This window comes from Setaria viridis, chromosome 9, assembly GCF_005286985.2.
Source record: "Setaria viridis chromosome 9, Setaria_viridis_v4.0, whole genome shotgun sequence".
Lineage (NCBI taxonomy): Eukaryota > Viridiplantae > Streptophyta > Magnoliopsida > Poales > Poaceae > Setaria > Setaria viridis.
In genome coordinates, this window is record NC_048271.2 from 12645406 (window position 1) to 12665002 (window position 19597).

Here is a 19597-nt window from a genome sequence, read left to right on the forward strand (position 1 = left end):
CCATTCCCCAACGCGATCAAATGGTACGGATGCTTTAATAGATTAAATCTGTTTTGATCCCAAGATTTGTTTTGGTCTGTTTCTAATCTATTAAAATTCGCTGCAATGCCTATATATATGATGATATTAATATGTAAGCTCTTTCTTTTTCTAAGGTAATTTATGTCAATTGTCCAAGGGAGGTTAATCTTGTAGCTCATACTTTAGCCAGTGAGGTTGGTATTCATCAAAGTACATGGGTTGAAGAACCACCTGGTTTTATTGTACCAATGTTGGTTGATGATGTAACTGTAATTTCGGCACTGCTAGCACCCGGATCCGGATGTCCGATAAGAATTTTCCTATCGGATGTTCTGTTGCAATATCAAAATAAAAAACTACAACATTGAAAATTTATGGTTGCAACATTGAAAAATATGCAAAAAATAGCTCAATGTAAGGAAAAATTCACACCGCAACATTGAACACATATTTCATGCAACATTTCCAAACAAATCATGGGTTGAGGTTGCAAACAAATCATGGGTTGAGGTTGAGCTCGTACGGTAACAAACATTGCAATATGGAAAATCAACAAATAAAACATCAAAAACCAACTATTGCAACATCGATACATCTCAGATCACAAGATGCATTCATCTACAACACCCACGCACATCTATAGCACATGCAACATCCAAAAATTTCTAATGCAACACCATGAGGTATCTATTACAACATGACTATCGGGGAGAACTATCTTCAGATCTATAAACAGGCCAACCCCACGCGCGCCCCACGCCTGCTGGCCGCCGATCGCCGCCTCGCACTCCCCGCAGTTGCTTGCCGCCGCCCGCACCTGCTGGCTGCCGCGGCTGCTGGCCACCGCCGTCGCCCCTACACCCTGTGCCCGCGCCGCCCACTCTTGCTAGCTGCCGCGACCACCGGCCTCGCCACCACGCCCACTGCCCGTGCGCGCCCCTGCGCCTGGCGGTGGCTCGCCGCTGCACCTTGTGCTTGCCAGCCACGCCGCGCACGCTCGTGCCCACCTCGTCGGGCGCTCGCGTGTGCCGTGGGGTGGCGCGGCCCCGAGAGAGAGGGGAAATGGAGAGATGAGTGGTGCGTGTTGCAGCAGTGTGGCCGCGCATGGCGAGGGGCGGAGCAGCAAAGAGCACACCGGCAAGGGACAGGGCAGGGTCCATCAGTGTGGTGGGGGATGGCCAAACTCATCGTGCCTACGGTGTTGCTGAGAAAGGGGAGCTCAAGAAGGTGGAGCGGGAGGTACTGTCCATGGAGACTGAGGCGGAGTATACAAAAATGAGGAATGAGTGGATAAGAATAAGGAAGAAGCAGCCGAGCAGTTTTTTTTATAAAGTGCCGATCATTTATTATTTCGCTCGGGAGTCGTAGCCCGTGGGCAGCGTCCGATATTTCTAACTCGCATAGGAGGTAAGACTCTTGGCATTACCCCTGTAATTTGAAAGAATAAAACTCATCATCATGGCTTTTCAAAAAAATAATCAGTACTTATTTTTTTCGTTGTAACTTATATCCTCTTTGACACAAAATGGCAAGTCTAACAATAACTCTTTTTTAAAAAATATTTTCCATTTCGGCAATGTGGATGGAACCACAGCAGTACACGCATATAAGTACGGCGGCGGCCTCGAGAAATCCATAACCGTTGGTACGCAGACAGACACACACGTACGACTTGCACAATTCCGTTCTGCGTCCTGTTGACGCCTCTCGACGCCATGGCACCCTTGCTGTCTTGCATATCATTCTAGTTTCTTGCGGAAGCCTCTCGAGGATTGGATTTTTAAGTAGAACTTAGGAAAAGTATTACTTACAGATAACCCCCTCTATTGTGAACATTTGCAACAGTTTATTGGTGTTTCTGTTTTACGCCTTTCAATATGCATAATTACAAATTTAATAACTTTAATCATATAAAAATGGTTTAGGTATACGAGATCTCTATTTTTTCTGGTATTCAGAGATAGCCTTTTTTTTAGCTCATATTTTATTTTGTAATTCTAAAAATTATGAAATTTGAACCATTGATTTCTAAAAATGCTAGGAAAAATTTACTAAAGCTGTTTGAGCGTGACATTGACTTTAATTTATGTATACTACTTGTTCACTTGCAGCAAAGTTACTTGCACAATATTTTTCATCATCATGTAGAAATGTCTAACCTTCTGTATGAACCACTACATAGGAAGGAAGGGTTATGTATGATGAACAACAACAAAAATAAGCATGAAGTTGATAGGATGGCTCGATTCCTTTTTGAATATATATCAGTATCTTGCGTACATCATCTGATCTGTACCTAGTGCATATCTATACAGCATGTATGCTTCCTCAGAGACTTGATAGGTAAACGGTAAACCTTGCTTGTGTTCAATCATCTAGCAGAACCTAGACACAAGCGCTGTTTCTGAAAATTAAGATTAATTTGCTACAACTTGGATGATCTGACTTGGGCGATGAGCTCTCTTCTCAAAATTTTTCCTGAAGCAGATTTTGGTACACTATCCACAAACTTGACCTTCCTTGGTCTCTTGTAGTACGCGACCTAAAATTTAGTTCACAAAAATGTCATTACGATGTTAATTAGAAGGGTCATATTTCAGTTGATGTGGGAGTAGCTAGAGAACATTCAATTAATGTAGGAATCGTCCATTCAAGAATTACAAATAATGTTTGATTTTAGCGAGAGAGAAACTATAATGTTTTTCTATTAAATTAGTTGCTGGTCACAATTAAGCCTAGGCTTGTAGCCAAACCCACCTGCTTTTCAATAAATTTCTGGACATCAGCTTCAGAGAGTGAACTGTTAGGTGATCGTACAACATAGGCAATGGGAACTTCCCCTGCTTCAGGATCAGGATACCTTGGAAAAAAGAAGGCTTCCAAAATAAGAGACAAGAAAACAACTGAATTGAAGGTTGTTTATATCAAAGAAACTATAAACACTAGAATCTAAGTTGTTCAGCTTACGGGATGACAACGGCATCGAGAACTTGTGCATGAGACAGAAGCAATCCTTCAAGTTCAGCAGGAGCAATCTGCCAGTTATAAATAAAGAAAGATATAAAACTACCTTAAATAGTAAAAAAAAGATACATACAAAAGATTGTGCTTACTATGCACGAGTTTGCTCTTTTTGATAAAGCCTCTATTTCGTTCATGGTTCTACTGAAAGGTTGTGACATTCTGTTTCACTTGAAATTTCGTTCCATTAGTTACAAATAGGCCTACATTAGTAGCCTCTTTGTTTCCGGGAGCATGCCATATCTACGTTAATGTGCAATCAAACATTTGATGCTTTCCCACTAGAATAAAAATTTATTGTTTAGATCTTCTGTTCATGTCGAGCTACCTACCTTTGTAGACCTTATTATGTTAGTGTTTCTGTGTATGATATTTCAACAAAATGCGTACAACAAAGACACGCCATAAGTAGAACAGAGATAAGTATAAACCAATTCAGTACAAGGAAAAATTTCTTTTTCCCCTCAAATGATTATAAGAAAAGGCTTGCTAAAACTGAAAAGTAGTTTTAGAAAAGAAAACTGAAATTCTTTACCTGGAAACCTTTGTACTTAATCAGCTCTTTAAGTCTATCGACCACATAAAGCTGGCCTCTTTCATCAAAGTATCCAAGATCACCGGTATGCAACCACCCTTGCTTGATTGTTAATTCAGTAGCTTCCACATTGTTTAAATATCCTGTAAATAATATGCCAAATTAGTAAAGAGAAATTTTGACCATTTTTTTTTTGCCTATACTCGGTGAACAACAATATGGATACAATATGTTATGACAGGGAAGTTTTTAGGTCTATCTTGATATAAATGCTAGCTGTCTTTTCCTTTTTAGTTACGCCAATCACTAGCCATTGATAAATAATTGCGCTTTATCAATGAGCAGCTGCAATGCCAGAAACAATTTGAATTTACCTCGCATTATGTTTGGTCCACGAACACAGATTTCTCCTAGTTGATTCGGAGGCAGATGCTTCACTGTCTTTGCATCGACAATCTTTGCTTCAACTCCACTAACAAGTGATCCAGTTGAACCAAACGGACGGGTACGTCCCTTTTGTGGGTACTCCAGCGATATCATCCCACAAGTTTCAGTCATACCATAACTCTGCACAAGATGCGTATGAAGATTGCTGAGTGTAAATCGATCCTTTAAGTTATGGCACTTGTTAGGCCCTTGTTAAGTGATGGTTTGACAACAAATGGAAAGAGGTATTAGTGAAATAAAGTAATCAAAAATAGAAGAACGCTTTTATGGAGTTCAAATGAAGGCACCGTGTAGTATGGCGATGGACATGCCGGACTAATAAGCATATGACTCGCACAAAAGGAAGAATTTAGCTCGGGAGAAGAAAAAGATATACATGCCGGACAATGCAGAATTAGGAACCTGCTAATGGGCTAAAAACCGACCCGAGTCCACCCGAACCACTTGAACTAATCGCTTGCAAAACCCAGACCAAACTGAACCCAACACGATATGAAACCAAAACAAAACCAATCACTTTCTAGCTATCAACACCACCGGTTCATCCAATTCCCAGGGCCAACACTCACGCACTGTTTGATCATTGCAAAGGCAACGAAGACCAACATCTGAGCAAAAGCTGCGCTTTGTCGAGTGGAGATGAACCTGCACACCTGCCAGGCCGCACCTCCTCCCTGCGTACACGCGCCTCGGCATCGTCGTCCTTAATTGCTGTGCGGGAGCTCTCTGCTCAGGACCTCGCCGTTTCGATGTTGCCGGCGACGAGCTCGCCAAGGCCCTGGCGGAGATGCTCTACAACATGCGTCATCCTTACACGCACACGCTCTCCGACGGTCCGACGACATCATCATCCATACGCTGCTGCCACGTCAACGGCGTCTGCGGCAACGACACCGAGGATGCACACCAACAAACCGATCAAACTAAACCACTGGCCGAACCAAATCTTCGTCACCCTGTAGAGTCGCTCCCCAGATCCTACATGACTAACTCGCTACTAATACCTAAACCACTGGCCGTCTGGCCGAACCGATCCTACCTACCATTAGCTACTTCAACGACCACCAAACCAGGCCAGGCCAAGTACAAAACCAACCCACCAAATCCACTTTGGGTTACCAGCTTTGCTTGCCGGCAAGCTCGCTCGTTGATCCTACTGCGGTCGGTGTCAAGCAGATGCGGCCATGTACGGGGATGATCAGGACCTCAGCATTACTGGAGAGACGACATAACGAGTGACCAGAATAGAGGTTGTGGTGGGACTTCCTTTTATGGCAAGTAAATCATTCGGTTTGTGCAGGAGTCTTTGTAGCCATATTTTTTTAATGAAACAGGAGGATATATATATTAAAAGCAAAAGGAGAGAATTATGTACAAGCAAAGGGGGAGGAAAGCAACTACTAGAGGTCAGGTAGCCATTGTTCAATTTGAGAAAAGTACATTCTCCTTGCCCGATGTAACATTAGAGCAAAATTTCTCTTGAAAAACACCTTACTGCTATCCAACCTTGGGGCAATGTTCTTGAAGATCAGGTCATCCCTAGACATCCAAATGGTCCAGCATTTATAGAGAGAGACTTGATAACTGGAATCATATTTCTAGTGGAGCTCTAATTAATGTCGACTATCATGGGGCAAATCTTTATAAGTTCTTAATATTTCCACACCCAAATAAGGCCTCCCCCCACCTCCCCCAAACTTTTTCCACTTCTCCGGTCTGCCCGAGTTCGCACCTTTTTACTTACTCATCCCGTTTTAGGTTGCAAGTCATTTTAGCTTTATTCTAGTTAAACTTCACTAACTTGGACTAAGATTATAGAAAAATGGTGTGAAAAGACTTCTAGCCTAGTGGTTAGAGTACCTAAGTAGCACCTAGAAGGCTCGTGTTCGACTTCCCGTGGGAGCGAATTAAACGGATCTGGAATAAAAAATTATAAAAAAAGGTAGGGCTTCCACTTCGTTCAAAAAGATTATAGAAAAATGTACAGATATCTAGCATATTGAAGTGGTTTCACTAAATAGATCATGAAATATATCTTAATAATGCATTTATGTGATATTGTAGATGTTAACATATTTTCAACTTGGTCAAATTTAGACAAATTTAACTTAGCACAAGGCTAAAACGGCCTACATTTTAAACCAAAGGGAGTAACTCTTTAATTTTCCATATTTCTTACTTGAAACATGTGTCTTCAATTTATAGAATAGTTCTTGCTCACTCTTTTATAGGTGGGTGCACACACAAGACAAATCTTAACTGAATATCTAGGTAGTGTGTAGGAGTAGACATTATTTATTGTTGTAGGGGAAGCCATAATTTGATGTTTTAAATTGCTTTAATTCACTTTGTTCTTCTCCTAAGCCATACGAGCGCCTATTTCTTGGACGGATGTATATCCAACATCAGATCCCACATAGTGTACGCAACATACAAAATTGTTCTTGATCAAGCAAGGGGAAGAACATCTCTGATGGAACTGCGGAATCTCGAAAATGCTCACTGACCTGGATGATCTCGGCGTTTGGGAATTTGTCGGCCACGGCCTCCATGACGTCCTTCCCGAGCGGCGCGGCGGCGGAGCCGATGCACCTGAGGGAGCTGATGTCGTAACTGCCGCCCCTGCCGTGCCTGGCGAGCGCGATCATCACCGGCGGCACGCAGTAGAGGTAGGTGACGCGGTGGCGCTCCACGGCGGCGAGCACGGCTTCCAAGTCGAACCGAGCCATCACGACCACGGCGTTGCCGCGCCGCAGCTGCCCGAGCGTGACCACGGACATGCCGTAGATGTGGAACATGGGCAGGAAGCATAGGAACACGTTGCGCCCCTCCCCGAGCTCGTCCTGGTCCGACGTCGCCGTCGTCAACGCCGCGATGAAGTTGCCGTGGGTGAGCACGACGCCCTTGCTCACCCCCGTCGTGCCCGACGAGTAAAACAGCGCCGCCGTGTCGCTCTGCCTGGTCGGCGGCCGGCGGTACTCCGCCTCCTGCACCCCGGCGATGAGGTCCGAGTAGAGCGTGACGCCGTTGTTGGGGTAGTCTGAAGGCACGGCGGCGCCATCGCCGTCCAAGAGGATGGCAGGGAGGCGGAGGTCGGCGATCTTGGGCAGGAGCTCGGAGATCGTGACGACGAGCTTAACGCCGGCGTCATCAACCTGCTTGGCGATCTCCCGCGGGGTGTAGAGCGGGTTGGCCGTGGTGGCGACGGCGCCGATCGCGGTGACGGCGAGGAAGCAGACTGGGTAGAGCACGCTGTTGGGCGCGAGGAGGAGCACGACGTCGCCGCGGCGGACGCGCGCGCGGGAGGACAGCGCGGCGGCCGTGGCGAGCACCGCCGAGCGGAGGGCCTCGAAGGTGAGCGCGCGACCGGTCGCGGCGTCCACGAGCGCGAGCGCGGAGGGGCACACGGCGGCGCGGCTGAGGACGAAGTCGGAGAGGGAGAGCGCGGGATCGGAAGGAATGGGCGCCGCCGAGCGCGGCGAGCGGTACACGCCGTCGGAGCCGTAGCCCGCGGCTGGCGACGCCGTGCCCGCCATAGTCGCCTGCCTGTTTCTTTCGCTGCTGCAACCAAATGGAGCTCTGGTTTGCCTGCCTTCCTCTCCTGATCTTCTTGGTTTGGAGCGAGCATATATATCCTCCCGGCCGTTCCGAAAAAGAACAGCGACGGTGAGGGTCCATTTATGCTATTTTGGGAAGTATTATGAGATTGTGACATTGCTAAATATAAATAATATAGTTACACATATTCAGCCTCATAAGCACGCACACGCACACTCAACTCATGTGAGCATGGCCAGAAATTATGTGGACATGTCTTCAAATTGACGACTCATGTGAGCATGGCTGAGAAACTATGTGGACATGTCTTCAAATTAACAAAGTCGTCGTGGATATCTTGTTGATGACTCGATGGTCACATCATGTACTACTATAAGAATAACTTCATTATTTAATAAAATAAATAAATAATATGAGCATACATACTAAGTAATCTAGGTACTAGGGATTGGCATATATTTTTATTGTTCTTAATATCATTGTGTTGTTACAAATTCAGTGTTGCTGGACCCCTAACCGAGCTATGCTCAGTTCTATTAATGTACTTCTATTATTCTTAAAGGTTTTCTTTTGATATATAAAATGGTATTGACATTCAAGTTCATTTAGACCTTTCCACCATAGAATATATTTTTTTTTCTTTAAGCTAGGTTCGGTCCATACGTTTTAATTAAGAAACATAAGAAACCTAGCCTCTCCTGCGCGCCGCTTGTTGGGGCAACATAGTGGCAGACCGCGAAACCTAGCGCAGCTACCCCTTCTCCCTCTCCTCTCCCATCTCGTCGTCGCCGGAGCTGGACCGTCGGAAGTCCGTGCGGCAGCTAGGAGGGCGGCGGCAAGTGGAATCTTCCGATCCAGGTCGGTATTGCTCGAATCTGGGTCGTGTTGGCCTGAGGGGTGTGGTGGCAATGGCGGTCTGCTGTGGCCTCGTGGGGGTGACGTGGCCTACGATGGTGGTGACGGTCTACTGTGGCCGCGCACGGGGGCGAGGTGGCCTGCGGCAGCGGTGGCGGTCGCAGCATCTGCGCAGGGCGTTCCTCCTACCGTCGATGGTCATCTGCGGCTCCACGTGAGGGTCGATGGTCTTCTCTGGTCGCCGATGGTGCTACAAAGGGCTCTCCGCCACTAAGTGCTGGTGGTGCACCTGACCTACCTCCCCGCAGCTCTAATCTGTGTAGGCGGCCACCGCGCGATGGGGTGGCGTGGCCTGGCGCCACCATGTGCGACACGCGGCAGCCGCCGTCAGCCTGGGCGTCCTCCCCTCTCCTCCCTCCTTCCCCTTCCTCTCCCCTCATCTCTCTCGTACCTCAGCCCTATGGTTGCCAAAGATGCTCCCCGACGCCGACATTGGTCACTTCCGGCCTCACTTCGGGTTGATCCGAGCCGGATTTGTGGCTCTGTGCTCCTCTGGTTAGGGATTGACTCCTGCTGTTGCTGGCGGTCGTGGCCTCTGGGCCGCCGTCACCATCTCCGATAGCCACCTCTGGGTTGTTTCGGCCCAGATCTGTGCCCGTTTGGTCGAGGTGGGGCCTCTGGAGAGTGCTGCTTGGGTCGTGGGGTGCCTGCTGTCGTTGCCGAGGGTCGTCGTGCGGGGCTGCCGCTGCCGGTGGTCTTCGTTGGGAGCCCCCGCTGCCTTTGTTGTGCTGCCCGTGTCTAAGTTAGGGTGCCCCCTCGCTACTCCCGTCGCTTGGTCGTGTAGGTTTCTGTTGCCGACACCGTTCTTGGTCGTGGGGCCACCGTGCCCATTTGTCACTCTAATGGTGGGAGTCTTGCAGGCTGCGCTTCCGCTCTGGATCTGCTAGCACCCCTCTTCACGCAACGCTTCTCTTCCTTCACCCTCGCACGATTTCTCTTGGTTGATTTGTCTCCAACTGTGCTCCCCGCTGGCCATGGTGTTGAGGATGAAGGATGGGTCGGGTCTTAGGTGAAAACTTTGCGCAGCTTGGGCTGGCACACACAATGGCGATGTCCTCGAATGTTGTTCACCATGTTGGAGGCATTGCGATGACCCTAACCTTGTTTCTTTAGGTGAAATCGAGTATGGATGTCTAGATAGCCGATGGTGGCGCACGTATGTGTCATTTTCTTCTTGAAGGCATCGTGTATAAGGAATCCTTTGGGCTCTCTTCATCCACATTGGCGTTCTGGCTGGTTTTGATAGTCATCTTTGTGCGTTCTGGCTGGTTTTGATAGTCATCTTTGTCTGTAGGGTGTTGGTCGCTTGATCGTAGCTATTTTGGTCATCGGGCAGTGGTAACGTGCTTCATGGCTTCTGAAGTTGGTCGCTTGATCGTCTCGTCGTTGCCACCACCGCCGCTTGCGCCGACTGGCATCGCCGGATCTGCCCTCCGGGTGATGGTGGCGTGTGTTTTCTTCCAGACTCGGTCTTATGGAGCTGAGGTGGTCGCTCTCTCTCTCCCCGTGCATTGTCATCTTAAAACTTTGATGGTGGCTCATCACTTAGCAAGATTGGACTTCGTGCTTGGTGCTTGGTGGTCTTCCGCTTCGTCAGGCTTGAGTTCCTTGTTTGTGTGGCGGGTTATTCCTAAGCTTTGTGAGTGCTTTGTGTTTCTTCGAGTTTGTTGCTGTCGTGGTGGAATGTTGTTGTACCGGTTCAAACTCTCTTCTTCGTAATGAAAAATGTGCTATGCATGTCTTCTTCTTCTGTTTCCTTCCTTTAATTAGGAAACGAAGTCAAATATGAAAGTCTTTGCTCTGTTAAATGTTGAGAAAAATGATCAAGTACAAAGTAAGTACTTGTATCCATATTTTTCTCTAAGAGGTTTGGTTGATACGCATGCATATCACACAACTACATTGGCACAGATAAATAAGATTCTAGAACTTGTATTGGCCTTTTTGGCCTATAGGAAAGGATTTCAAATAATAAAGAAAATCCAGAATTTAACTTTGACTAAACGTTAAGTCCTGTGCAAAATTATTGTGAAATTACAATATTCCAGCCGGGTCTTCTATCCGTCCTTTAAGACATATATCGAAGAATTAATAAAAATTCTTCGATAATTTTTTTGTGTGGATAAATATTTCTATTTAATTTTGTTTGTATTATATTTTTTTTGGAAAGGGAATGACACCACCTGCACGTGGGAAGATGCTTCTGACACTCGACATAACGGAATGTTCCGTCCGGCCGACCGTAACCTTGACACCCCCAACATGGAGAGTAGGCGGTGTGGTCACCTTGCTGCTGTAGAGCTGTTGGCGGACAGGCATGGTGGCTGTCGCACGCGTCGCCCGCCAAAGCCCCACCCGCCTCGCCGGGGCCGCCCTAGGCTCGCACGTGATTACCGCCGATGCTGCGCTCGTCAAACTCGCCCTGGCCTCAAACGCACTGGCCATCGTAACCGGTTTCGCTTGGCAAGCCGCAAGCGTCGGACACCGGACGGCCAGACCCAAGGTCGAGCAGCAGCAATCGCGGCGTCACGAGAGAGCCGCCCAGAAACACGCCGAAACGGCCGCCTACCTTGCCAGGCTCGAGCTGCAGCACCTGCGCCTTGCCAAGCTCGAGCTGCAACAGTAGGTCCAGGTCACCGGTGCCGCCAACTCGCTGAGCTTTTCGGTTCTGTTTGGATTTCTACCGCAGTCCGCAGGTAGCATGACAAACACGCGGCGAATATTTCGTCCCCAAAACATTTGGTGCAAAAGGCTGTGGGATTATGGAAAAAAAAGGTTCGTGGAGCCAAACTTGCGGCAAACTCCAGAAGCGATCCAAACAGGCACCTAAAAATCTGTAGCAAGTTGTGGAAGGGATCCAAACACACCTAAAATGCTCGAGATCGGTATGGAGCTGCCCGCTGCGGTCTGACCTTGGAATATATCGAAAGAGTGGTGATGGTGTGCTACATCAGAGAAAGAGTGCAGGATCTGGACATTTATTTCTCTACGGGTGCGCAGAGCGTACCTCTCTGTCTAGTTTTTTCCAAATTCAACAGAAGAAGCATTTCATATCGAAATTTTTCATGTACTATAATATATATCATGTTGAAAGAAATGGTTAACCATAAAATTAGTAGGAGAAAAGGTTCAACTTCAGAGATGATAGCAAATGTTCACATGATCACGTCCATATCAGGAGGACAGCTATTATATTATTTAGTTAGTAGTCACATTCCGTGTCATATTGCTTGGGATTTTATCGCTTATACTCCTTTTTTTTTGTGCAGATTTTCCTTTTGCGGGTTATCCTGTGATTTTATCTTCTATGATTCTCTTTTCTACTATCTTTTTTAAAAAAAACATATCCTCTACCTTTTAAATTTGTTAGCGGGTTCTCCATTTTGGGTTACCCAGATTTTGTCACCTATAATTATTTTTTTATGATTCTATCTGTTACCGAAGTTTTTTTTCTAACAAATTACAGAGTTCATGTAAAAAAAACCAAACAAGCACCTAATAATCTGTGATAAGTTTTGACGAGTTGTGGAAGCAATCGAAACACACCCGAAATACTTGATTGGGTAAATGCCGCGCCCCATGGAGCTCCCTGCTGCAGTCTGGCATGCGGATAAAGCTGCCTCGGTGAGTGGATGAGGATGGTGATAATGTTTGCGGTGCGCTGTGTGGGGTGGGGGGAGGGGGGCACGGTCTGTGGCCCCGTATACAGAGGAAAATAATTGGATCAACAATATGTACGTGGAGAGCACCTCTCTGTCTAATTTTTTCCCCCAAATTCAACTAAAGAAGCATTTTATATTAAATTCTTTCATATGTTAAAAATATATATCATGTTCAAAGAAATAGCCAAGCATAAAATTAGTGGGAGAAACGGTCCAACGTAAGAGATTGCAAGTGCTCACATGATCACATCCTTATGAAGATGGCATGCACTATATTATTTAGTTAGCGGTCACATTCCAAGTCTTATTGTTCGGGGATTTTATCGCTTATTATACTTTTGGCTTTTTTTGTATGGGGGTTTCCTTTTGCGGGTTATCCTATGATTTTATCTTATGATTCTTTTTCTTGTAGTTTTTTTTATTTTATCCCCTACCTTTTTATTTCTCGTCAGTTTTCCTTTTTGATTACCCAAGTTTTGTCATCGATAATTGTTTTTTCTATGATTTTATCTGTTTCCTAGTCTTTTCCCGCAACAAAATACAGAGTTCACGTGAGAACACCCCCATTCACGTAAGGTAAGCGTTTGAAGTGACTTTTTTTTTTCCCGAACAATACGATTTGAAGTGAAATTGTGAAGTTAAACTAGTGGGAGAAGAAGGTTCCGTTAGCAGCAGAGACAATAGAAAATGAAGATGCTTGCGTCCGGAAGGGAAAAAAACGTGAAGATGCATGCGTTCGCGAAGGAAAAAACGTGAAAGCGCACGTGCTCTAACTTCGACCACAAACAAATATGACCAACCGTCCAACCGTACTTTGCCTTACTGCAGCACGGTGCACGGAGCTGCAACGCGCGCCAGCAGTGGACAGAGCGGGTGCGGCGGCTCTCAGCGACTGAGCAGACAGGACGAGAGCGATATATAGGGCGAAAGTCAGGGTATGATGATGCCGTCGAGACCGCTTCGGCAGCAACGTGGAAAGGAAAACGAAAACAAATGAGGAAAAAATGAGTTTGAAAAGCAGGAGAACATGTCGGTTTCAAAAGAAATTTGCACTTCCATGGCCGGCTTGACACGGATGAGAGAGCAAGCAAGGACGTTTGTTGATTATATTGGGCTAGATTATGGTCTAATGGTAGTAGAGTAAAAAAAATCAAACGTAGTCTTTTACTGTAGTACACGTGATCCATAATTTAGAGGGTGAACCGGTTGGCCATCGTCGTATAACCGGTTGAGCCAGGCTAAGCGGTCCGGTCCAATAATGATCCACTCTACCGATTGGGCTGGCCCATAATGAATTGGGCACCTGAAAAATAAAAAATAAAAAAGCCTAGAACATCATCTTTCGGGGTACCCCTCTTAAGACATCAGAATTCGAACATAGCAGATATTTTATATGTTGTGCTGAATCGGCTAGCAGAACCTGAACACTTAAGACTGTTCTGAAATTGAGAAGATCAATTTGCTACAGCTTGGATGATCTGACTTGGGCGATGAGCTCTCTTCTCAAGATCTTTCCTGAGACAGATTTTGGTACACTGTCCACAAACGTAACCTTCCTCAGTCTCTTGTAGTGCGTGACCTGAAATGTATTTCACCAAAGTATCATTGCAGTGTTAGGAGTGTCATATTCAGTTGATGTGGGAGTATAAAACAATCAGTTAATGGAGGGTACAGAACATCGTCCGTTCAGGAATTATAAGTGTTCCATTATAATGGGAGAGATACTATAGTATTTTAGTTAGAGTTAAACTAGTTTCTTATCACAATTAAGCCTAGGCTTCTAGCCAACCTCACCTGCTTTTCAATAAATTTCTGGACATCAACTTCAGATAGTGAACTCTTAGGTGATCGCACAACATACGCAATGGGAACTTCCCCTGCTTCAGGATCAGGATACCTTTGAAAGAAGTAGACTTTCAAAATAAGAGACAAGAAAACAACAGAATTGAAGGTTGTTTATATCGGAGAAACTATAAATACTAGAATCTAAGTTGTTCAGCTTACGGGATGACAACGGCGTCGAGAATTTGTGCATGAGACAGAAGCAATCCTTCAAGTTCAGCAGGAGCAATCTGCCAGTAAATAAAGAAAGATATAAAGTTCCTTAAATAATAAAAGTAATATGTTACAAAAGATATAAGAAGTTTGACTGAAGGTACTTCGACCAAATGCCTCATACGGTTAAAATTTTTATAATTAACATGCAAGAGCTTCTCAAGTTGTTCGTGGATTATTATGATCCTTTTGTAATCTTATTCAACTTGTCTGGAGCTTACCATGGATGAGTTTGCTCTTTTTGATAAAAAAAAAACTTCTCTTTTTTCCATGGTTCTACTGAAAGACTGAGCCTACTGACATTCTGTTTCACTTGAAATTTCTATTAATTACAACAACAACATAACCTTTCAGTTCCAAGCAAGTTGGGGTAGGCTAGATTTGAAACCCAACAAGAGCCACAAATCATGGTTCGAGCACATGAATAGCTGTTTTTCAAGCACTCCTATTTAGAGCTAAATCTTTAGGTATATTCCATCCCTTCAAATCTCCTTTTATTGCCTCTTCCCATGTCAATTTTGGTCTTTCTCTACCTCTCTTCACATTACTGTCACGCCTTAGGGTTCCACTATGCACCGGGTCTTTGTTGGACATGTCCAAACCATCTCAGCCGGTGTTGAATAAGCTTTTCTTCAATTGGTGCTACCCCTAACCTATCACGTATATACTCATTCCGGACTTGATCCCTTCTCGTATGATCACAGATCCAACGCAACACACGCATTTTCGCAACACTTATCTGCTGGACATGTCATCTTTTTGTAGGTCAACATTCTGCACCATACAGCATTGCAGGTCTAATCGCCGTCCTATTAATTACAAATATACCTAAAATAATACTGCCCTCCTTGTTTGCAGAAGGATGCCATATATATGTAATCAGACTCCTGATACTTTGACCACTAGAATAATGAAATATTGTTTAGATCTTTTGTTAATACCAAGCTATCATCGTTGTAGATCTTGTGTGAATGTTTCTATGTGTATGATATTTCAACAAAGCTTACAACATACACAAGCCATTAGTACAACAGACATAAGTAGAAGCCCAAATTGGTACGAGGAAAATTTTAGTTTTCCCTCAAATGATTATAAGAAAAGGCTTGCTAAAACTCAAAAGTAGTTTCAGAAAAGAAAACTGAAATTCTTTACCTGGAAACCTTTGTACTTAATCAGCTCTTTGAGTCTATCAACAACATAAAGCTGGCCTCTTTCATCAAAGTATCCAAGGTCACCAGTATGCAACCACCCTTGCTTGATTGTGAATTCAGTAGCTTTCACATTGTTGAAATATCCTATAAATAATATGCGCAAATAAGTAAGGAGAAATTCTGACCAGGTTTTTTGGCCTTCTGTTGGTGGACAACAAGTCAACAATGAGATACAATACAACAGCTTATCATGACAGGGAAGTTTGTAAGTGCAGCATCTTGATATAAATTCTAGCTGCCTTGCCCTTTTCAGTTATGCCACAGTTACTAGCCATTGATGAATCGTGTTTGAGAGAGAGAAAAAACGTGCTTTGTCAATGAACAACTGAATGCTAGAAACAAAAAAAAAACACGATTGCTGTTGTTCCATTTTAATATCATTGAGTGAGCTTGGTAGAGTGTAGTGACAAAGAAAAAATGACATACTTATAGTGAATAAAGCTCCAGCCCTGATCACAAAATGCATATAGAACAATTGCAAGCAACGCACCACAGTTTGAATTTACCTTGCATTATGTTTGGTCCACGAAGACAGATTTCTCCTAGTTGATTCGGAGGCAAATGCTTCATTGTCTTTGTATCGACAATCTTTGCTTCAACTCCAGTGACAAGTGCTCCAGTTGAACCAAACTGACGGGCACGCCCCTTTTGTGGGTACTCCAGCGATATGATCCCGCAAGTTTCAGTCATGCCATAACCCTGCAAGAGGAGCACAGCGAGTTTATAGCTAGCATCATGACATGACTACAAGTAAACATTTTTCTGCAGTTTCAACAACACACGGGGTATGAGTCTGATCTAAAGATAAAATAGGATGCAACCCTCAAATACTGCATGCTGTCATAAGGATTAAGGAGTGCTGTTTCAGCAGAACCTGTTCAACATAGTTCTAACTACAGAGCTTGCATAAATAGCTTATTAGTGTGTATGCTTATTGCAGCTATGTCATGAAAAGGTCCTTTGCTTTTAACTTTTCGTTGCGATTTGAAGGAAACTAGAGTCTTCCCTGCAGACAAGCAATCTACGTTATGTTTATTCTTTACAGGTGAGCACATTATTCAATCATAGATGTTATTTTCTTGCTGGTATACTGGACCACAATCCAACATGTGATCCAAAATAGTACATAAAAATATGCCAAAGTAATCCTGATAAAGAAAGAAATAATTATATTATTGCAGCATTACCAAGGCTAGTAAGTGATACAATGACACAACACATAGTAGTAGTTAACTAGCTTGGGCGCCTAAACTGTTTTGGATAGCAGTGTAATGCAGTACTGCAATCTTCTGTCTTACTGTTATTAGAGTAGTAGATAGAATGAGAGAGTATGAAACACTTCTGGCGTACTAATGCAATGTTTTAAATTTAAAACACCATAATCCCAAATGCTCGCTCTGTCGCTCACCTGGATAATCTCTGCGTTGGGGAATTTGTCGGCCACGACCTCCATCACGTCCTTGCCGAGCGGCGCAGCGCCGGAGCCAATGCACCTGAGCGAGCTGAGGTCGTACCTGCCGCCGCCCCCGTGCTTGGCGAGCGCGATCATCACCGGCGGCGCGCAGAAGAGGTAGGTGACGCGGTGCCGCTCCACGGCGGCGAGCACGGCGTCCACGTCGAACCGGGCCATAACGACGACGGTGTTGCCGCGCTGCAGCTGCCCGAGCGTGACCACGGACATGCCGAAGATGTGGAACATGGGCAGGAAGCAGAGCAACACGTTGCGCCCCTCGCCGCGCTCGTCCTGGTCCGACGTCACCATGGCCGCCGCGGCAATGAAGTTGCCGTGCGTGAGCACGACGCCCTTGCTCTCCCCAGTCGTGCCCGACGAGTAGAACAGCGCCGCCGTGTCGCTCTGCCGCGTTGGCGGCCGGCGGTACTCCGTCTCGTGAACCCCGGCGACGAGATCGGGGTAGAGGGTGACGTCGTTGGCGTGGCCCGGAGGCACGGAGGCGCCATCGCCGTCGAGGAGTATGGTGGGGAGCCGGAGGTCGGCGATCTTTGGCAGGAGGTCGGAGACCGTGACTACGAGCTTGGCGCGGGCGTCGGCGGCCTGCTTGGCGATCTCCCGCGGGGTGTAGAGCGGGTTGGCCGTGGTGGCGACGGCGCCGATCGCGGTGACGGCGAGGAAGCAGACCGGGTAGAGCACGCAGTTGGGCGCGAGGAGGAGCACGACGTCGCCGCGGCGGATGCGCGCGCGGGAGGAGAGCGCGGCGGCCGCGCCGAGCACCGCGGAGCGGAGGGCCCCGAAGGTGAGCGCGGCGCCCGTCGCGGCGTCCACGAGCGCGGGCGCGGAGGGACATGCGGCGGCGCGTCGGAGGACGAGGTCGGAGAGGGAGAGCGCGGGGTCGGAGGGGATGGGCGCCGCCGGGCGTGGCGAGCGGTACACGCCGTCGGAGCCGTAGCCCGCGGCGGGCGACTCCGTGTCTTCAGCCATGGTTACCTCGTCTCTCGCTTCTGCGACCGAATTGCTTTGCTCTAGTGCGGCGGATCGGCGGATCGCTGGTGTTGGAGTGAGAGAAGAGTGTGTGTGACAAAGTTCTGGTTTGGCTTGCTTCGTCTCCTGATCTTCTCGGACTGTGACACTGGGTGATACGAACATGATAAAAGCATAGGCTCCCCGCCGGTCAGAAAAGAACAACGACGCTTGCGGTCCATTCTAGGTAATTTGGCAACATTGTTAAATAACGATTATTCTTAATAAAATAGGTTTTGCTCTGATACATAAAATGGCATTGATAGCTCAAGTTCATTTGGAGATATATACTATGTCTAAAAACATATGCATCTAAAAATGCCAAAACGGCCTGCAATTTGAAACGGGACGAGTATATGTTATCTTTTTCTTCAAACCAGGCTCATTCCTATTTCCATTTCATAGTGACGGAAAAGACCTTCAGCAATGTACTTTGTGTTCTAGCTAGTCAAATATACAAGTCTGTCCTCTCATAAGTGTTGAGAAACATTATGCAGTACAAAGTATGCATACCACTGGTATTTGTTTAATTTCTAAGGGGGTTGGGTTGGTACGCATGCATACCACAAAGCTGCATTGGTACAAGTAAAATTTCTCGCTATACATAGAACTCTTGTATTGGTCATGTTTGGCATACGTTGGAATTCTGTTAGAGTTCCATATAACAAAAGAAAATTTAAAATTTGACTTGACTAAAGATTGAGTTCTGCACGAAATTGTTGTGAAATTACAATACCCCAACCAGCCTTTAATCTCCCTTAACAAATACCATTGAAAAAAGAGTTGTATGACCATGCAAAATTATACTCCGTTCCAAATTGCAGGTCGTTTTGAATTTTCTAGGTTCAGACATACATTATATCTAGATGCATAATAATAAAAAAACACTAAAATGACCTACAATTTGGAACGGAGGGAGTACTCCATGTCACAGTAGTAAGGCATGTCTAGAAGCGGTTGAACTTTTTCCATATCCAACAAGATAAGCGTTTCATGTTGAGTTCTTTTATATGTGTTTTAATATATCCTCTTGAATGAAATGGTCAAGTATAAAATTAGTAGTAGAAGTTCAACGGCAGAGATGATAGCATATTGAGATGCAAGTGGTCTCAGCACCCACACCCATATCAAGATGACAGCGACTATATCATGTAGTTAGTAGTCACATTTCAAGTCTTAGTTTTTGGGATTTTATCCTCTCTTTTCTTTTCTTTTTTTGGAAAGGCTTTCTCTTTTCTTTTTGCAGGTTACCCTGTGATTGTGTCCTCTATGATTCTTTTTCACAGGTTTTTTTTTTGGATTTTATCCCCCTACCCTTTTGATTTTTCTGTGGGTTTTCCTTTTTGGGTCACCAGGGTTTTGTCACCTATAATTGTTTTTTTTAGGATTTTACCCTCTACTTTCTTGGTGCTAAAGCCTAAGATTTTCCCCTAACAAATTCAAGTTTTAATACATGTCTAAAAGCCGCAAGAGCTCTCTTAATGAAAAATGTATGAAGCGTTCGAGATGAAATCGTTAAGTTAAAACTAGTGGGAGAGAAAGGTTCAGCTGTAGAGACAATAAAAGGTGAAAACGTACAAAGCGTTCGAAATGAAATTGTTGAAGTTAACAAAACTAGTGGGAGAAAAAGGTTCAGCGGCAGAGACGGAGAACGTGATTACGTGAAGATGCACGTTTTAGGAAGGAAAACACGGGA

General features: G+C 45.4%; 2 protein-coding genes across 3 annotated transcripts; both read right to left on the minus strand.

The window, feature by feature from the left end:
- Positions 1 to 2239: 2239 nt before the first annotated feature.
- On the minus strand, positions 2240 to 7645 carry LOC117836629 (4-coumarate--CoA ligase-like 1). The gene is made up of 6 exons (XM_034716095.2): positions 6532 to 7645; positions 3952 to 4144; positions 3578 to 3720; positions 2989 to 3056; positions 2779 to 2881; positions 2240 to 2563 (listed from the first exon to the last, which is right to left on the minus strand). Exons 1-6 carry the CDS (start codon positions 7558 to 7560, stop codon positions 2447 to 2449), a joined length of 1653 nt encoding a protein of 550 aa, XP_034571986.1. The 5' UTR covers positions 7561 to 7645; the 3' UTR covers positions 2240 to 2446.
- Positions 7646 to 13237: 5592 nt separating this feature from the next.
- LOC117840763 (4-coumarate--CoA ligase-like 1) lies at positions 13238 to 18586 on the minus strand. Of its 2 annotated transcripts, XM_034721284.2 has the most exons (7): positions 16834 to 18586; positions 15932 to 16124; positions 15367 to 15509; positions 14164 to 14231; positions 13954 to 14056; positions 13580 to 13738; positions 13238 to 13462 (listed from the first exon to the last, which is right to left on the minus strand). In XM_034721284.2, exons 1-6 carry the CDS (start codon positions 18025 to 18027, stop codon positions 13622 to 13624), a joined length of 1818 nt encoding a protein of 605 aa, XP_034577175.1. In that variant the 5' UTR covers positions 18028 to 18586; the 3' UTR covers positions 13238 to 13462; positions 13580 to 13621. The 2 variants fall into 2 exon arrangements, with proteins under 2 accessions (XP_034577175.1, XP_034577174.1); XM_034721283.2 differs by having other exon boundaries at positions 13238 to 13738; positions 16834 to 18583.
- Positions 18587 to 19597: the final 1011 nt, after the last annotated feature.

What these genes read in the sequence shown, in the direction of transcription:
- LOC117836629 (XM_034716095.2), bottom strand. Translation starts at nt 7,560, where the DNA reads ATGGCGGGCACGGCGTCGCCAGCCGCGGGCTACGGCTCCGACGGCGTG. An exon ending in CAAACGCCGAGATCATCCAG is followed by an intron (nt 4,145 to 6,531) that starts GTCAGTGAGCAT and finishes CATCTTGTGCAG; the next exon opens with AGTTATGGTATGACTGAAAC. An exon ending in TTAAGTACAAAGGTTTCCAG is followed by an intron (nt 3,057 to 3,577) that starts GTAAAGAATTTC and finishes TATAACTGGCAG; the next exon opens with ATTGCTCCTGCTGAACTTGA.
- LOC117840763 (XM_034721284.2), bottom strand. Translation starts at nt 18,027, where the DNA reads ATGTTCGTATCACCCAGTGTCACAGTCCGAGAAGATCAGGAGACGAAG. An exon ending in CCAACGCAGAGATTATCCAG is followed by an intron (nt 16,125 to 16,833) that starts GTGAGCGACAGA and finishes CTCCTCTTGCAG; the next exon opens with GGTTATGGCATGACTGAAAC. An exon ending in CTCGACGCCGTTGTCATCCC is followed by an intron (nt 14,057 to 14,163) that starts GTAAGCTGAACA and finishes CTTCTTTCAAAG; the next exon opens with GTATCCTGATCCTGAAGCAG.